This window comes from Gymnoscopelus microlampas (assembly GCF_963454915.1).
Source record: "Gymnoscopelus microlampas genome assembly, chromosome: 5".
Taxonomy (NCBI): Eukaryota; Metazoa; Chordata; class Actinopteri; order Myctophiformes; family Myctophidae; genus Gymnoscopelus; species Gymnoscopelus microlampas.
The window spans coordinates 30,336,077-30,354,223 of NC_139942.1; the positions used below are offsets into that span (position 1 = coordinate 30,336,077).

General features: G+C 42.3%; 1 protein-coding gene across 1 annotated transcript in view; it reads left to right on the plus strand.

The window, feature by feature from the left end:
- Nucleotides 1-9,651: 9,651 nt before the first annotated feature.
- The window catches only part of cdh12a (cadherin 12a), a gene marked incomplete at both ends in the record, with an annotated part of 73,849 nt that continues 65,353 nt past the window's right edge, over nt 9,652-18,147 (plus strand). The window contains one exon of the mRNA XM_084056838.1: nt 9,652-10,035. Coding sequence (XP_083912964.1) covers nt 9,652-10,035 — 384 coding nt within the window. The remainder of the gene's footprint in view (nt 10,036-18,147) is intronic.

Genomic DNA, 18,147 nt, shown 5'->3' on the forward strand with positions numbered 1-18,147 from the left:
TGCATTAACTCACTGCTCATGAGTGGCTCCGTCTTTCCACTCCCACGGCAATATGATAGGCTATGTAGAAAACGTGTTGTGACACTGTCCTGGGGACAGAGCGTTTCTGTCCTCTCTGTAGAATGTCACTTACTGTTAGCTCACCAGAGAGCACAGCCACACATACACAATGATCCACTAAGAGGCTATAATTGCATCTCTGAAGATATTACAGTGAGTGCCTTCACAAAAGATTTGTGAAGAAGTGTGTGTGTGTGTGTGTGTGTGTGTGTGTGTGTGTGTGTGTGTGTGTGTGTGTGTGTGTGTGTTGTGTGGGTGGTGTGTGTGTGTGTGTGTGTGTGTGTGTGTGTGTGTGTGTGTGTGTGTGTGTGTGTGTGTGTGTGTGTGTGTGTGTGTGTGTGTGTGTGTGTGTGTGTGTGTGTGTGTGTGTAAAATCCAGAGTTAAAACTCAAAGTGTACAAATTAAGCTTGTTAGTTCATTAGTTCATGCAGGACACAGGAGAAATACACGCCTCCAGCTGTAATCAGCTGTCGTACTGCTGATTGTTGTTGTTTCTAATCAGCCACACTTTTCTACTCACCAGTCACAGCTCATAACCACATCAAGGTGGTCCATTTAAATTATTCCCCCCCTCTACACTGGATCTAGTTGCATATGGTTCCATTGCTGACACACACTGCTCTTGCTTCTGGCCAAAATTTGTCTCCACCACCCCAGGCTCGACCTTCTAGTTCAGAGTTTTGCATGGCTCAAAAGTTAAAGTTAAATTCTACAGTATGTTTTGCATGCCTCAAAAGTTACAATTAAGTTAAACGTAAATTATATGTTTTGCACTTACACTGAAATTCAATGTTTGCATGGCTTTGAAGTTAGACTAAAATTGGAAGTTTTCATGGCTCTGAAGTTCAACTGAAATTCAATGTCTTGCATTGCTCATGCTGAATTCAATGTCTTGCATGGCTCATGTTAAACTGAATTCAATGTCTTGCATGCAGTGGCGTCGTTAGGGGTGGGCTTCGGTGGCTATAGCCACCAATGTTTTGTCCAAAGCCACCAATAAAAATAAAAAAAAATTAAATTAAATATTTTTTTTTTCTTTTTTTGAATTATATATCTATCACCCTAACCTAACCCTACCCCTAACCCTAAAACCGAAATAAAGTAACAAAAAACGGGGAAAAAAGCACCCTAATCCGCGAAATCCGCGAAAAAAATCGCGTGCGCGCGCTTTGCGCGCGCGCGGGAGGAGGGGCAGCGCGCGCGTGCATGTGCCCGTTGCCTGCGGGGCTAAGCCCCCGACCTAGTAGAGACCTAGCGACGCGTCTGCTTGCATGGCTCATGTTAAACTGAATTCAATGTCTTGCATTGCTCATGTTAAACTGAATTCAATGTCTTGCATGGCTCATGTTAAACTGAATTCAATGTCTTGCTTTTGGTGTGCAGTCTTGTCTTCAGAGCTCTGAAGTCTACATCTTCAGAGCGTAGCCATCAACACCAAGCATAACTGTATGCCATTTATTGCAATAAATGGTTAAATCTTATCTATGACATTAGTGTTCCTAACTGAATGCAACCAAATGGCCCATGGTAAAATCTTTACTGTCTCTGAGTTGCAAATGGATAAATTAACATATATTTAACTGTTTGAATCAAATACCACCAAGTGGAAAAAGCGGCACTCAAAAATAAAGGATGCAAGACTGGCTCAGATACACATTCCCATTTATTGGGAACGCTTACGCGTTTCGGCCTCAGCCTTCCTCAGAGCAGATTTAATTTAAAATGAGAATGTGTATCTGAGCCAGTCTTGCATTCTTTATTTTGGAGTGCCGCTTTTTCCACTTCGGTGGTACAGTATTTGATTCAAGATATATTTATAGCCGAGCACCCACTGCCTAAACAAAAAAGGCATCCAGAGGAAGCGCATCTGCTTTTTCTCCTTATGTATATTGTACTGTGTCAGGATGGGTGATACACAGGAACGGGTGGTACACATTAATATTGTACACCATAATTGAACCAATTGATTTCACTATCGATCTCCATGGATCTAGACTCAACCTTTTTCCAGACAATCTTGTCCCATCTTGTTTAGTTACTTAATCAACTATCTAACAAGATAAAGTTCTTCCAAGTAATGGAAACGTTGTAGTTAAAAAACAAAAAGGAAAGAAAAGACTGGGGAAAGAAGGAACTGAAAGACTGACTTATTGGGGGGGGGGTTTGACTGCATCAAACAGTGTAATTGGGGGATGCTTCCTGGCAGAGATTCGCGCTCCACTGAGCACACCTTTATCGTTTCCGTGACGTGGTGGCAAAGAAGGGGTCAGCCATCTACAATAGTGGTTCTCAAAGTTTTTAATTGCATGGGGCCATATGCTCCCTTTTGAAACCCTATTTTATCTCTGGGACCCCAATCTGCACATGGAACCAAATGGATCTGTAAGCTTCCATTTGGTTCCCTTTGTTTGGTTCGCTTTGGAGTCGAGGGAGATGCAGCTAGCTCCCATAAAAGGCGGCGAGGCAGCTCGTCAGGACGCCCTCAGTGGTGCTGCTGCTGTAAAACGTCCTGACGATGCACAGGCTCACACTGAATCTCTTCAGCCGACTGAGACATTACAGGCATTGCTGTGCCTTTTCAAAGTTCAAGGTTGTACTTTATTGTTACATCTTGTGTAGAGGTACATAAGAGTAAAACTTATTTTGGTTTGGCTTCAGACAATGCAGCAGCATAGATAGATAATAACAACAACAGAATAATGATAGAAATCGTAAAAAAGATGTAAAGAAAAGAGAGAGAACAAAATAGGGCATCATCAAATGTACATGTGCATAAAAACTTGGTATATACACCAACAGCATATTTTTCCCAGTAGCTGCCACCTAACTTTGTGTAAACAACTTCACAGTATATTCTATATACAGCAGTGTAAACAACTTCACAGTATATTCTATATACAGCATTTTGCACTACATGCATGGTGTGTGGGCCATTTGAGGTCTTCAGCGATGTTTTTGCTGAGAAGGAACTGAGAAAGTCACTAACCCTCTCCACTGTAAAGCCATTGCTGTGGATGAGGCGCGCTCTCTTCTCTGCCTCCTGTTGTCCATGATTAGTTCTCTTTGGTCTTTTTGACGCTTGAAGAGGTTGTTCTCAGAACACCATTGTATCGATGATCTGACCTCGTCCCTGTAAGCTGAATCATCTTAATCGACGATCATGCCCATCACTGTCATGTTGTTAATATGCTTGATGGCAATGTTGGATGTGTGTGTGTGTGTGTGTGTGTGTGTGTGTGTGTGTGTGTGTGTGTGTGTGTGCGTGTGTGTGTGCATGTGCGTGTGCGTGTGCGTGTGCGTGTGCGCGTGCGCCTGCGTGTGTGTGCGCACAGTGAGTAGTATGGTCCTTTTAGAGAGATTTTTTCCCAACTCCATATTATCATGAATATCCTTATTGTGATAACATCTTCATGTATCATTATAGTCTATATTACGGCCATCCCTAGTATGCCTTTGTGAGCATACATGTAGTAGAATGTATACTGTATGCATGCATGTATGGTGGCTGGGGTGTGGGGTTGGGTGTGGAGAGAATGTGAATGAGAGGGGATGAGCAATGAGAGAGAGAGACATGGGTCAGGGCTTGGCATCAGGCAGATCCCATACAATCATTCATCACTCACAGTCATGCGGGACATAATAATGTAGAATACACACTGTACAGGGTACTGGTTCTCATCTGGTTTCACACCGGGACCCCAACCTTTGCTTTCACTGTGAAGCCACAAACCTGTCCATGAAAAATGTCAGTCTACTAAAGGTGAATAGACTGACTGTTGTCTTATTTTACTCTATAAAAGCCACAATCCATATGCTTTGTGTCCATTGTCTGTTTCTCCTGGTGGAGAGCGGTAATTACATTTAAGTGTCCAACCTGGTGCACCATCTGCTTCAAATAACTGAATTGACGTTGTCCACCAGTAGGTGTCCTAACTCAGTAGTTCTCAACCTTTTAAGGCCACAACCCCCCAAAAAAATGATCATATTTGAACTGCCCCCCCACCCCCCCCCCCCCCCACCCTGACACACACTTGGGGTGTAGTAGGAGGCATGCATTTAGTTTGACTCGGTTCCACAGATACATATAGTGAAAATAGCTGATCTACAAGCTCATCGGCTATTTACAAAGAATTTGCCTCTTTCTTATATTATTTGACAATTTGGCCAATGTTTGGCCAGTTTTGACTATAGACTCCGGGCAAAAGGCGTGGCCAAGCTTAGGCTGAAGTAGTTACGGTGGCCATATTAAGGGAGCTCCATAACAACAGCTAGTATCAACAACATTGACAGTTACCCACGAGTCACGACGTGTCCTGAACTACAGCGAATTTATTGGTAAAGGACAGAAGATGGACCTGGCAATGCGTGACAGAGAGTTACCATACAGAGAGAAGCTGAATGCAGACGCAAAGGCACGCTACCTGCGATCAGTGTTGCCATATTTTGCGAGAGAAATAAGCAACCAGGTCTATGAAAACAAGCCCAAAAGAAGTGGCTTAGATACATCGACTACTTGAAAATAGCCGATCTACAAGCTCACGTGAGCTTGTACATAGGTTATTAAAAAAAACTCTTGCAATAAAATAAAGAACATTTGGAATATTTTTTAAAACATTCTAACAACACAAATGCTCCCTGGCACAAAACATTTTCATGAAAAGATTTGAGAACCACTGGTTTAATTTTTTTTGTTTTAAAAAAAAAGCCTAAATAAGCAAGCACCTAAATAAGCCTAAATAAGCAAGTACACTTTATAAATAAGCCATACAAAACTACTAATTTTACAAGCAACTTCACATAAAAAGAAGCCCAAAGTCGCTTATAATAAGCCGACATGGCAACGCTGATGCTGATCCTAACCTCGCCTCCAACAGATGTTTATATGTTTGATTGTGTGCTGTCATGCTCGTTTGAGCTTATATGTGTTTGGGAATGTTGTTGAAGGTTATGTTATTTCGTCAGCTGACACCCAAGCCATACTACATTTATTTGATATCTCCGACGTCTGAACACTTGCTGACAGACAGACAGCTGTTTACTCAGCCACCGTGACCGTGAGCCACCCACGTTAGACCCACGTTAGACTACGTTTCTCAGACTGGACACATAGAGAAACACAATTTAGCTGTTAGCTCAATCTCATTGTATGTAAGATACCCATTTGTATTTAAGATACCCATGCCAAGCCGTTTCTTTGATATCTCCGACATCTGATCTCCAACAGCTTTTCCTCCAGGTTGGAAATGTGTGCAATTTAACTTTTTTAATTTAACGTCTGAAACCTTGGCATTGCATCCGATAATGCAGCACTGTCGTACCATTGCTAAATTAGAGCAACAGACAAGTTAGAGATAGATAATAATGTACACCGTCTACTTGCTGGACAACAAACACAGGACTACAGACTACACTACACTACTCTACACTTGTGGCAGCTGTCAATCTACTCCCTCAAGATGGCGGCGGAAGTGGCACGATTTAAGGGCGTGGCGACCATGTTACGTCGCTATGCCCGGAGTCCATAGTTTGTTCATTACTTTTGATGCAGCAATGGTCTTTTTCTTTTCTTTCTTTTTTTTTTGAGATATTAAAAAAGTCATTAAATTGTCACTTCACTGTCATCTTCACAAATCATGTGGGGACCCCCGTGGGAGGGTGGGAGGGTGAGGGGGGTCCATGCTGTTCCTCCTCCTTCCTTGGTACTTTCTCCACTCTCTAGAGGATCTAGTCATTGGCAGGCATTCAGATGTGTGTTTGTAGATAAAGGCCCCCCCTTTTGTTTGGTTATTTAGTGTGTGAGTATGAACCAAATGGATCCTTATAACTGTGATTATAATACAATTTAAATTATAATGTATTACAACTATGCTAAGTATAATACACTATAATGGATTATGACTGATTATAATACAATATAAATTATTCTAATTTATTACAACTACGATAATTATAACATTATAATAGATTACAAGTGTGATCATAATACACTATAAAGTAGTATAATGTTTTACAACTATGATAATTATTATACACTATAATAGATTATAACTGTGATTATAATACACTATACATTATTATAATGTTTTACAACTATATCCTGTTCTAAATAAAAAGTTGGTGAGTGATCAGTCATTATGAAGTGTTTGGCCCCGTTTGGCCTAGCTCAGACCTACCCAGGACTGGGTACTTTTTAGGCACCAGTTTAGTACCACTTACACACCACTCTACCCACTTAATTGTAGTGGAAACCGAGGCACAAGTGGGCGGTGTGGTGTGGGGTAGGGTGAGGCCATGCATATGGAAAGCCACCTTATGATACAATACAAACAGCAGAACCTACTTCATCTGAACCTCAAAGCCTGAAACAGGTTCACAAAATGTGCAGCAAATGTGCTTTGAAAATGTTATGGCCCCCCCCATTAAAGTGAGATGCATCATCAGACACCACGTATTGGATGATATTGTATCTAGTCAGATGGTTTCAGATGATCATTAGAATAAAATGTTCTCAGCACCTTCATGCAGAAACCAATAATATATATATGAGATTATGAGAATCACTAATGTTCTAAAATGTATCATGTGTGATATTGAAGGAGCCAGAGCCTCTGGTGGGGGTGTGATTTTGATTTTACGAGGTGAAGCTCAGCTCCGGTGGACTCTGGTCCAATTTAACTGGCTTATAGTTACTCTGGGTGTGGGTGTGGGTGTGGGTGTGTGCGCGTGTGCGGGTGTGACTGTGCGTGTACGTGTACGCGTGCAGGTTTAAGACCACCTGTTCAGAAATCTTTAAAAAAAAGTTCCCCTACTGAGGCTCAATCCTATGCAGCTATTTAGAGGTATAATACCCCGCTCCCCAGGGGGTCTGTAAATACCCTCTCTCACACTACCGCTATATGCTCTTCTGATGCCCATCTGCTCTCCGCTCCCCCCTTCCAGATTAGGCTCCATGGGCGACAGGGCACACATGGCTATCAGTGCTGCTGGTTCTAAGCTCTCTACAATGCTCTCCCTCAGGGTCTGAACCAGTCTACGTGTTGTTTCTTTTTACATCACAATTGAAAACACACTAGCTTTTCGCTAAGCTTCTTAACCACTTAACCACTTAAACCCCATTATGGGTAACCGGGGGCCCTCAGGGCTCAATACTAGTGTATTTTCTGTGGGGAAAGATTTAGCTGAAAATAGTTTTTTTTTTTTAAATGCTATTTTCAGCTAAAGCTTTCCCCGCAATACCGATGCTGGGCTTTAAGTGGTTAAACCCTTTACTCGGTTGACCGGAGTCCCTCAGGGCTCCATACTAGTACCTTTTCTGTTTTCACTCTACATTAATTCAGTCAGGAACACTCACGTCAAAGTAGATTTAACCATTTATTGCAACAAATGGAATACAGCTAAGCTTGGCGTTAAAGGCTCCGCTCTTGGAGATATTCTCAGATTTTTTTTTGTCCAAGCAGCATGCTAAGCAAAATCAGGGAATGTTAAGCAAAACCCCCATAGGGATACAATATCAAACAATAAGCAATACATTGACATTAGTGTGAATTAGCAGGTATAATGTCACAAGTATTTGAGCCTATATGCTAGACTCTGATCAAAAGGTGGATCGAGCTTGTAGATCTGCTATTTTCCTGCGAAAATACAATACGGATTCCGGGTTTTAAGTGGTTAATGTGTATATATATATTGTATAACTTCTATTATGTACTATATTGAATGTCTTCTACTGTAACTTTGTAAAGTGTCCTGGGGTGATGTGAAAAGTGCTTATAAATGAATGTATGTGGCCGTTACGGGTCCATTTTGGTACATTTTTACTCTCTCAGAGTAAACTTTACACTCACTATTTTACTGTGTAAGGATGCATTTATATATACGCCTCATTTACTGATGAGTTTTATTGTTGGCAGTTGCTGCCTACGGTACAGTGCTGTATGTGCACTTGAAATATTCCTTAGCAGTTTGTAAAATCATAAATGTGTTGAGGAGAAAGCAGTCTGGTTTACTCAATTAGGATCTCGCAATTTGATGCAACAGCGATAACACCGACAGCCACTCATCCTGAAGTGCCCCTCTCCACTTAAAATTTCATTGAAACATTGCAATGCTCCACGACATTTCAGGTTATATGGTTGGCTGGGCTAAAGGCTCCCTGGAGAACATACAAACACTTACACATGTGCACACACACATGCGTATATGCACACTGATGGCTCTCCTGAGAGCCAATTTGTTCATCTCTCCTCCTGCGGTGCGGTGATCCATGACACTCCGGGTGTAGGGTAGTGCAAGGGTTTGGAACACATGAAGGTCTTTTATCATCCAAACTGGGATAGGACGTTTAGAGCCGTTATGGGATAAAATAGCATTATTTCCTCATGGCTGTACTCCGATGATGAAACTGATTTTCTTTACTGATGCTTGACTTGGCTTCATTCACACGCAACAGAAGGAATGGAGGAATCATTTATTTGCTCCATGTTACAGATCTAAATGCAACTAGACTCTTAAGTATTCAAATTCAAGTGTTTCTCAAGCCTTTTGCCAGAGTTTGGATGTTAGTGTATAATCGATGACTGTGGTGCTTGTGGGGGAGTAGAGTTTTTGAAGCGTGTTCTGGCCCACCGGCCCTATGTGCTATTATTCATGTGAAGACCCAGCAAGAACCAGCCCATGACCCATTTAGAGCAGTGAGATTCACAAGTAAATATTTCTGTAGGTAAATAGGATATGAGAGTTCTTTGACCATTCGTAGAGGTGATGTGGCTCTGGAGCAGGTATTGCTCAACCTAGTTGACTGACAACAAATGGTGCAGAGTGCAGACTTATGCAAAAGTTCTCAGTCATCTTTACTTTAAATCTTAACTCCAACTCCTCCCCATCACAATGAAAATGCATTAACTTGAAATCCAAAAGGGAGCATACAATAGATTTCACCTGTATTTTGTGGAAAGGGAATATTTATGTATACCCACAATGAGAGTAGTCAGAATTTGAAATAATGTTCATTCCACAAATGCTGTAAGCCGTACTTCATTCTGAATAGTCAAGTTGTTATAATGCATTGGTATCTGTTGCTTAATATGTACGGTACTTTTTTTCCCCTTCAGGTGAGAAAGCTGTGACGAGACGAAGACGGAAGAGGGCAATAATCCCGGGCGTCCGGCAATCCAGTTTCCAAATGTTCACTGGGTTATCCCCTCATCTTCCGACTCATACTGTATGCGTGCACAACCCAACCCCTTGGATGTAAACCTCATGTTTCTCTGGATTCAAGCTAATTTCACCTCACTGTCCACTGGATCTATTGACCAAATATCCATGACATAGCTTTCTCAGTGTCTATATACTAACTCTGTTACCCGCTACAATGCTTACCAAGAACTTAAACACCTCAGGGGGAGCCGTCAACTAGCAGATACGTGTCTAACCATCTAACGGAACCATACTGGAACTAAAACACTTGCCCCGATGCTTTCCTACAGACCGGGTCCTGCTTTCAACACATGTCCATTGTCTACCTGGAATTAGAATAGATCTGTCAATCTGTTCCTGCCAACAACTGCTGCCACTGCCACTGACGCACCCCGATGATCACACAGGAATCTCTCTTGCTTTTACTGGCAGCCTCCTGTTTCCTGCTGGACTACAGTTCCCAGAACTCCCTGCGGCTCCCGCATAGGATGAGCAGGACCTATGAGAATGATAAGGGTAGAACTAAGGGGGGAGAGCCATCGCTCAAAGATGGGACAAGAAATAGGAGTGTGGCACTACTAGGAGATATGACCTTGGCTCGAGGTAGGGTTGGAGCAAAGGGCGTGATGTGGCAGCTGGAGAGGGCACCGGCAAGGAGCAGGACGAGACCAAGAAGGCACGGGCGATGGCGGGGTCAGCGAGTTAAGAGAGGATGGGTGTGGAACCAATTCTTCGTCTTGGAAGAGTACATGGGATCCGAGCCACAGTACGTCGGGAAGGTAAGACGACAGCATTTTTTGCTATCTTGTTGTTTTACTTCTCTTTTGTAGCAGTGGTTGTGGGTAATGTCTACTCCCGTTTGTTCTGCCATTGTTTCTGTACTGTAAGGTTCTGCCGTAATACATACACTGCTGTGTGTGTGTGTGTGTGTGTGTGTGTGTGTGTGTGTGTGTGTGTGTGTGTGTGTGTGTGTGTGTGTGTGTGTGTGTGTGTGTGTGTGTGTGTGTGTGTGTGTGTGTGTGTGTGTGTGTGTGTGTGTGTGCGCGAGAGAGAGAACAGGTGTGACCAATGTGGAAGTTACAAAACATAATTTTACAAAGCCAAGGTGGGTCACAATGAGTCAAGAGCAGTCATTTTGTCCATTTTGGTTAATTTTTCACAAGTTACATGAAGACATTGAAGTTATAAACTACATTTAAATCCATAAAGGTTAAGTTATTAAAAAAAGGATAAATCAAAACAAAGTATCTTTCCTATGACTGGAAAGGATATGTCTCATATTACATTGGATTGGATTATGACTTTTTTGATAGAGAGAAGGAGCTTAGTCTCATGTTATTGATGATAGAACGGGTGCGGGGTTGAAAAGGGCTCCATTTAGTCCACTCCACTCGCAGCCTCTTGTTACCGTACAAAAGAAAGGGCTGAACATGGAATGGGCAATGCAGGGCACTGGAAGGCCAATTTCAAGGGCTTAATGGGCCATCAAGCGACCCTTTATATGACGTGTGCTCATCTTTCAAAACGTGATAGATTTCATTAGCCCAAGCTGGGAGGAGGCCTGTAGCTTGGAGCTTCTTTTTGTCAGTGAGTAATTGATCCATGTCACATCACCCTTTTTATCCACACAGTAAAATCCTTAGTGTAATTTAAATCCGAGAGTGTACAAATGTTACATTCTTCTGGGTTATAAATGGATAGCGCTGAGGATTTTGTGTGTGTTCTTCACTCTGTCGCTCGCTCTCTGTCTGTCTGTCTGTCTGTCTGTCTGTCTGTCTGTCTGTCTGTCTGTCTGTCTGTCTGTCTGTGTCTGTGTCTGTGTCTGTGTCTGTGTCTGTGTCTCTCTCTCTCTCTCTCTCTCTCTCTCTCTCTCTCTCTCTCTCTCTCTCACACTCTCCTCTCTCTCTCTCTCTCTCTCTCTCTCTCTCTCTCTCTCTCTCTCTCTCTCTCTCTCTCTCTCTCACTCTCTCTCTCTCTCTCTCTCTCTCTCTCTCTCTCTCTCTCTCCCTCTCTCTCTCCCTCTCGTCTCACTCCCAACCTACCTCTGTTTAACCTCTCCTTGCGATGACGGTGTTCATGGGTCAGAGTTCAAACTGAGGAGGAGTTCTGAATCCCTCCTCACTTCTTTGTTGTCTCAGACTCCTCTCTGAAGGGCTCGCCTCCAGGATCGATAGGAGTGCGACTCAGTAATTGAAAACAACATCCAAGGGCATAAAGGAAAGGCGTTTTGTGTGCAGAGAAAGTACACATCAGAGAAACAGGGGGTAGGGGGGAGGGATACTACTCACACTCGCCTTGAGCAGAAAATAGAATTTTCAAAATGGCTTCATGATTGTCCCAGACAGCTTTGAGGGTGCCGAGCGCAAAGTAGTGAGGCATTCCAATAACCTCTAAAGTGAAACTGTTATTTGCCCAGGAGGAAGATCAGAAGAGGACAATATTATTGTCACGGGGAGCTGGTGCACAGAGGTTATGAATTGGCCGGTGTGAATGGGAGCCAACTGGTGTGGCGTCTCACAGTGGGGATGTCTCCGTGTTTCAAACTGCCAATGTCACACCGTCGTCCCCAGCTGCACCTGATGACAGTGACCTCTTATCCTCCTCGTTGCACATGCAATCTCCATTGGAAATTCCAGTAGCTGCTTAGATAATGCTCACAAACGTGTATAATGTAAAATCACTTTTTTTTTTATTACTTTACAGTTTTAATTATTTAGCAACAGTTTTGGGGGAAATTGTGGGGGACAATATATATACTGGGGTTGAGTACTTTGTCCACCAGTGGTCTTAATACAGTATTATTGTTTGTCCACTTAAGGTCTAGGGTCTAAAGCATACCTAGGAGGAGAGAAGGGATCGTATTTTACCTAAATCTTCAAGCCTTAGCTCCATCAACAGCATTCTGTTCAGGCACTGTGTTGATATTTCTTGGCTTTGACTGTGCAATTTTCGCAGCACCTCCTAATTATCCATTTTCAATACAGAGGGGAGGGCCGGGAAAGCGTTTTGTCCGAGTCCAAATTGCATTCCATTAGTTTGTGAGGGAAGCCCATATAAAATCTCATACAGTAGCAGATGGACCGAGACCTGAGGATTGTAAATAGCAGTCATTATGCATGGGTCATTAGAAAAATACTTTTCAAACTAGAGGTTCATCTACACTAACTGTAATACCAGTACCAATTCAGCTCCTCTGTAGTGAACAGTCTGTGTATGGTGTTCAAAAAAGAGAGAGAAGTGATATTATTTATCAATATTATATTTAACTTGGCATTGTTCTACATTAGTCAGTGCGTAATATGATGACAGTTCAATTGAATCTTTTTATGGTGCCAAATCACGACACTTTAGCAGAGACCCGACACTCCACCTCTGAGCAAGCATTTGGTGACAGTGGCAAGGAAAATCTCCCCTTTTAACAGGAAGAAACCTTGAGCAGAACCAGGCTCTATAGGATGGCAGGCTATCTGCCTTGACTGATCAAATGAGGTTTTTCCTGATAATTGTTCTCATGACGTAACAGTAGTTAGCAGGTATGACTGTAAATTGAGTTATTTATTTATTTATTCTGAAAATGCTCTGTCAATCTATCTATTTTTCAACATGAATATAATATATGCTGGAATACCTTTGTGCAAAGCTGACGTTTTGGCTGTAGCAAACATAAAAACATCATTTTTAGATGGTTCGTCAGCGTTTAATAGCGTGCCATATCTGACTGTGCTCTTCAGTTCTGTCTGTCATGATAGAGTTTTTTTTTTGTTTTTGTTCTAATCATCAAACCACAGAGTCGGCTATAGCTTTGAGTGGAGCAGTCCAAAGCCACTTCCAAATTTCATTCCAAAAAGTATTAAGAGCTTTTCTGAAAGCCGATGCTTGCCAGCTGTGGTGTGTGGACGGACCAAACATTATAGATTTACTTGCCAGCAGGACATTGAGGGATTCAGGTCCACCAAACCTGCTGCCGAGGCAGACTGCTAAAAAGCTTCTTTTTTTTCTCAGTGGTGGGCCTCATACTGTACCTCCTATGGACAGAAAGAGAGTGAGGAGAAAGAGTGAATGCATGAAAGAGAGAAGAGACGGTGTGAAGTATCATCAGTTGATGTTAACCCACAATGCTACAAATGTCTTCTAAATCAGTTTTCTGAAAAACGTATGTTTTCTATATCAGTGGTTCTCAAACGTTTTCATGTCAAGGACCCCCAAAATGATGTGTTTGGCCGCGGACCCCCATCTCAAAATGTTTTTGTTCCAGGGACCCCCAGAAGCAAAGATTTGAGTTGAAATGTTTGCTTTAAAACATTTATATTTTATTCAAAGATTTGCACAAATTTTCACAAATGTTCAAAAATTGAAGATCTACAAGTTCATATAGCACGGCACAAAGTGACGCACTATGAGCTTGTATAAAAAACGGTTAACTGGGGTTTATGCACTGTCAGTATACAGCACCTTATGACTGCCTATTTTAAACTTTCTGTTAAGAGATTTGTGAAAGTGGTATTGTTTAGGCATCTGAATTTTATCAGGTAAAGGAGAGTGATGGTGAAGATTGGACAGAGAAATCTTCATTTGAGTAATGTAGCTGCGGATGCAACTGTTTCGACGCTTATGCTGAAATACGTGTCTATGTAATGACACAGTGTAATTACGCCCAGTGTTTTAGTCTGTCAACGCCAGCTGTATCGGTTCCACTGCTGTGTGTCAAACTTACAGACCCATAAATTGCACTGCCTGTTTTAGACATCTCATTGTTTTGCTGCCATTTACTTGGCCTCCCTTCTGCAACTAATGTTGCCCGTCTAACCTGCCACACCGTGTGAGCCATGAAGTTGCCTCAGTGGCATAAGGTAATGACTTAGTTCACAACCTTGCTTGTCATCCCCTATAACACGTCTTTCCTGGAGTCCCTCTCCCATTATTCCTAGTCTCTATCACTTTCCCTGTTACAGTAGGCTATTATTGTGTTGCATAGCAAGAAAGCACCTTAAAAATAATTGTTCATGGCTGTGTGGACCTTGTTATTCTGGTCCTGTTATTATCAGCTCATTTCACACACGGAATGATGCGTAGCCTGCGAGCTAGTTCAGGCAGACACACTCGAGAGGTTTATACGTGTGCAGCACTAGGGCGATGTACTGTATGTGACGTGTCGAGCAGCTGACCAAATTGGCGGTCTACTTAATCTTCACCTGATTCATTGCACTTCCTCTAGCTGTCAGTGCTGCCACTGATGTTGTATGTGCTTGTTTGCTCCCACCACCACCCCAGCACCACCAGTATACGCTCTGCTTTCCCTAAGGGTTCTGTTTTCCCCTGGGGGGTTTGTTATTGATGTATATCTCCCTGCTCTTAAATGGTTGTCTGCTAATGTGCTGAGCATTCAAAAGTTTGTGTATTCACACGTACTCTTATTACATTTTATAAATTAAATGTTCTCAAGCTATTATTGGTCTCAATCTATTCGTGAGTTATCTGACTGAACTGGCAGTTATCTTTTCTGCTTCCAGTAGCTAAACTCTACCTTTTTGGGAGAAGAAGTGAGAGAAAGAAAGAGAGAGATGTGGAAATGGAACAGTGAGGACTCGTGGGCGCCACCTGGGAGCGAATGCCACCCAAACTCTTTGTCCTCCTTGGTGCCCTGTGTGGCATGTGAGGGCAGAGAGAATCAGGAGGCCATGAGTCCACCAGGGCTCTATTCTAAGCACTCTTCTTTTTTTACCCGTCTTTTACCAGTCTACACTAAATACCTTCAGCAAAAGATTTGGCCAACAGACCAAAATGTAAATCAAATAAATCACTGCATATGGAGGCAGAGTGTGCGACTTCTTTTCTTTCATTTTGAGTTTGTTTGTGAAGATCTGAACCTCACCAAACCGCTGGTGTGCTTTACCATTCCTGCTACTGTGTGGAATAATGTACTGTGGTAGACTACTTTAGCAGAGAGTTATACACACATCGACCGTGGGTGTGAGACATACAGTTGTGTCAGACACGGACTGTATACTGTAACACTCACACCAACAGCCTTCTTATGAATACAAAAGTAGACAACTTTTTGATTAGGTGTACCTGTTGTAGGACATAAACCTAGCTGGATATTTCTTTTTGTCAATGTTTCTGCAGCAGCGTCGTTTTAAGAGGTGGGATTGCTAGCACAAAGCGCAATCTTTTCGATTTTCAGTTTTTCAGTTGTTCAGGTTTTTAAAATGGATTGCAGTCTCATACTTACCACATGAGACCATGCAGTCTTTGGGTCATGTACAAGCTGCTGCATCATGTCAAGTACCTCTGTGTGTGGATCCCAGTTTGGTAGCCTAAAGCAGAAGAAAATATATTTATATACTCATATATTCATATACTGTATAACTCATATATATTTAAATGCAAAACCTATTGCTTTATGCACCTATTGCGCCAAAGTTGTCTCTTTGGAAGCAGTCCACATTTATGTTGCACGGCTACTTTCGCTATTCATCATACGAGAAGTATATACGGCTTGTGTGTGTGCGTGCGTGCATATGTCTCAGCTTTGGTCAGATGTAAGAAGGGCGGCTCTAAGGAAAAAAGGTTAGGAACCACTGTGTTAGATCAATAGGAAATTTGAAATAAATAAATAAATACAAAATAGCACAAATTACTTTATGGCTTGGCTAGATTAAAATAACGCTGCACTGAACAACGCGTGTTTCGACTCCAGGAAGCCTTCGTGAGGGTTGCAAATAATTGCTTTACATTTAATTTGAAAAATGTAAGCAGTAGCAGCAACATACGTGACCTCTGTTGGACAATGCTGACACACCATTTTTATTTGATTAATCACTCACTTCACTTTTACCGAAGGTCATTGTGAAACCAGAATGTTCCCAAACACCAGTATGGCAGTGTCTTCTGACTCTGGACTGAATAGCCTATAGTGTATGCCTTGCCCATACAGATGATGGCTGGGCTGAATTACAAGTTGCGCTGCAACCACACGTATATGGATAATGTCTGCACATGTATAACTGTATTTGTTCAGTCTGTACCCTATCCAAATCATGTAGGGTTTGGTAGGCATATTGTCGTTCTCATGCGGAAAACGCGTATGGAAATGGAACAAAGCGCCTGTGTTCCAATGGATCCAATGTAGTAGTTGATTAAATATTTATAAAATTCACACACTCACTATTTTGTCCCTATTTTGGGCATGCCATACAGGCGTAGACAGTGTAAAATAGGGCGAAATAGGGTGACACATGGGTTCTGCCTGACAGCGATAATATACTGTATATACTGTATAGTATATAAGAAAGAAAGAAAGAAAGAAAGAAAGAAAAAACTTGTGTAATGTTCCTAAAGCTAGGTTAAGACAACATCTTAACCTATCTGCATTCCATCTCTGATATGCAGCTTGGCAGCAGAAAACGTCATTGAAGATGGTTGTGTGTTGAATAAAATATGAAAATCCAAAGCCTTGAAAGCTATTCTTCCGTCTCATGCGCACCTGTAAGGGAATCTTTTCTTTACATTGAGGAGGACAGATGCACTGTACCATGACAGACTACAGTACACACACACACACACACACACACACACACACACACACACACACACACACACACACACACACACACACACACACACACACACACACACACACACACACACACACACACACAGCCAGTATGCTGAGAATATATCCAGTATTGCTCGGTAGAGGACGGCACCAGCATTTCTCCTTTAGCTGGTCATCTGTGACTACTTGTATAATTCATAAGCAGAATTCCGTATCTCCTGAGTGTGTGTGCATAGGCGTGCGTGCATGTGTGAGTGCACACACGCACTAGGGTCTGGTCATGTAACATCATAAATGCAAGATCACATCCCTGCAATCTATCGATCAATCTACCTCTCAATCAAAGGTTCTTTCTTGGGAATTTTTACTCGCCCGGTCTAAGGAAAGGGCTTGTTTGTTTCCTTTGTTTAATGAGGGCCTGTAACGTCCTTGAGAGAGACCGTAACAGTGAAGGACTTTGGGGCTTTGTGGGCAGCGGTGGCATAAAGCCTAGTTCAAACCAAAGCTTTATGACATGATGAAACCGTTTTTAAAGCATTGCAGAGAACATTTTTCAGCAGTCTGAACTCTGAATCACACCGTTGGCTGAATCACAAGAGATTCAACTTGTTGCATCACAAGCAACAAGTTGCAATGCATTTCTGATGACACAAACGTATTGCTCACACAAATCTGCCATTGTAACGTTACTCGCTCGCTCTCTCTCTTTCCCTTTCTCTCTCTCTCACACACACACACGCGCATTCTTTCATGCGCGCGCGCACACACACACACACACACACACACACACACACACACACACACACACACACACACACACACACACACACACACACACACACACACACACACACACACACACACATAAACGCGCGTGCAGACACTCTCGCAGTGTGCGTGCATGTATTTGATAATTATACAAAAGAAAGGTTGTGGCCCTTCACTCTCGTTTTCATCTCTTCCTCTCCACTTCCTCCTCTGTCTAGGCAAATATACAGTTCAAAGAGAAGGTTGTGTGCACATCCCACGCCTGTATTTAGGCCAGGTGCTGTACATCAAGGAGGAATCAAGAAAAAGAAGGAGGAGGTCCGCACACTGTTTCAAGTTCCAAGAAACTCGCTTTTTATTATTACTGCTTTATTATTATTTATTATTCGCAGTAATAATAAAAAGCGAGTTTCTTGGAGCTTGAAACAGTACACACTGTTTGGTGATGCGTGGGTCTGTCTTTTCTATCACACCTACATGCCTATGAGAGAGGAAGAGAGAAGAATACAGCGAGTGAACGAGAGAAAGAAAGTGAGGGCGTATGATTAAACTCGATTGTGCTCAG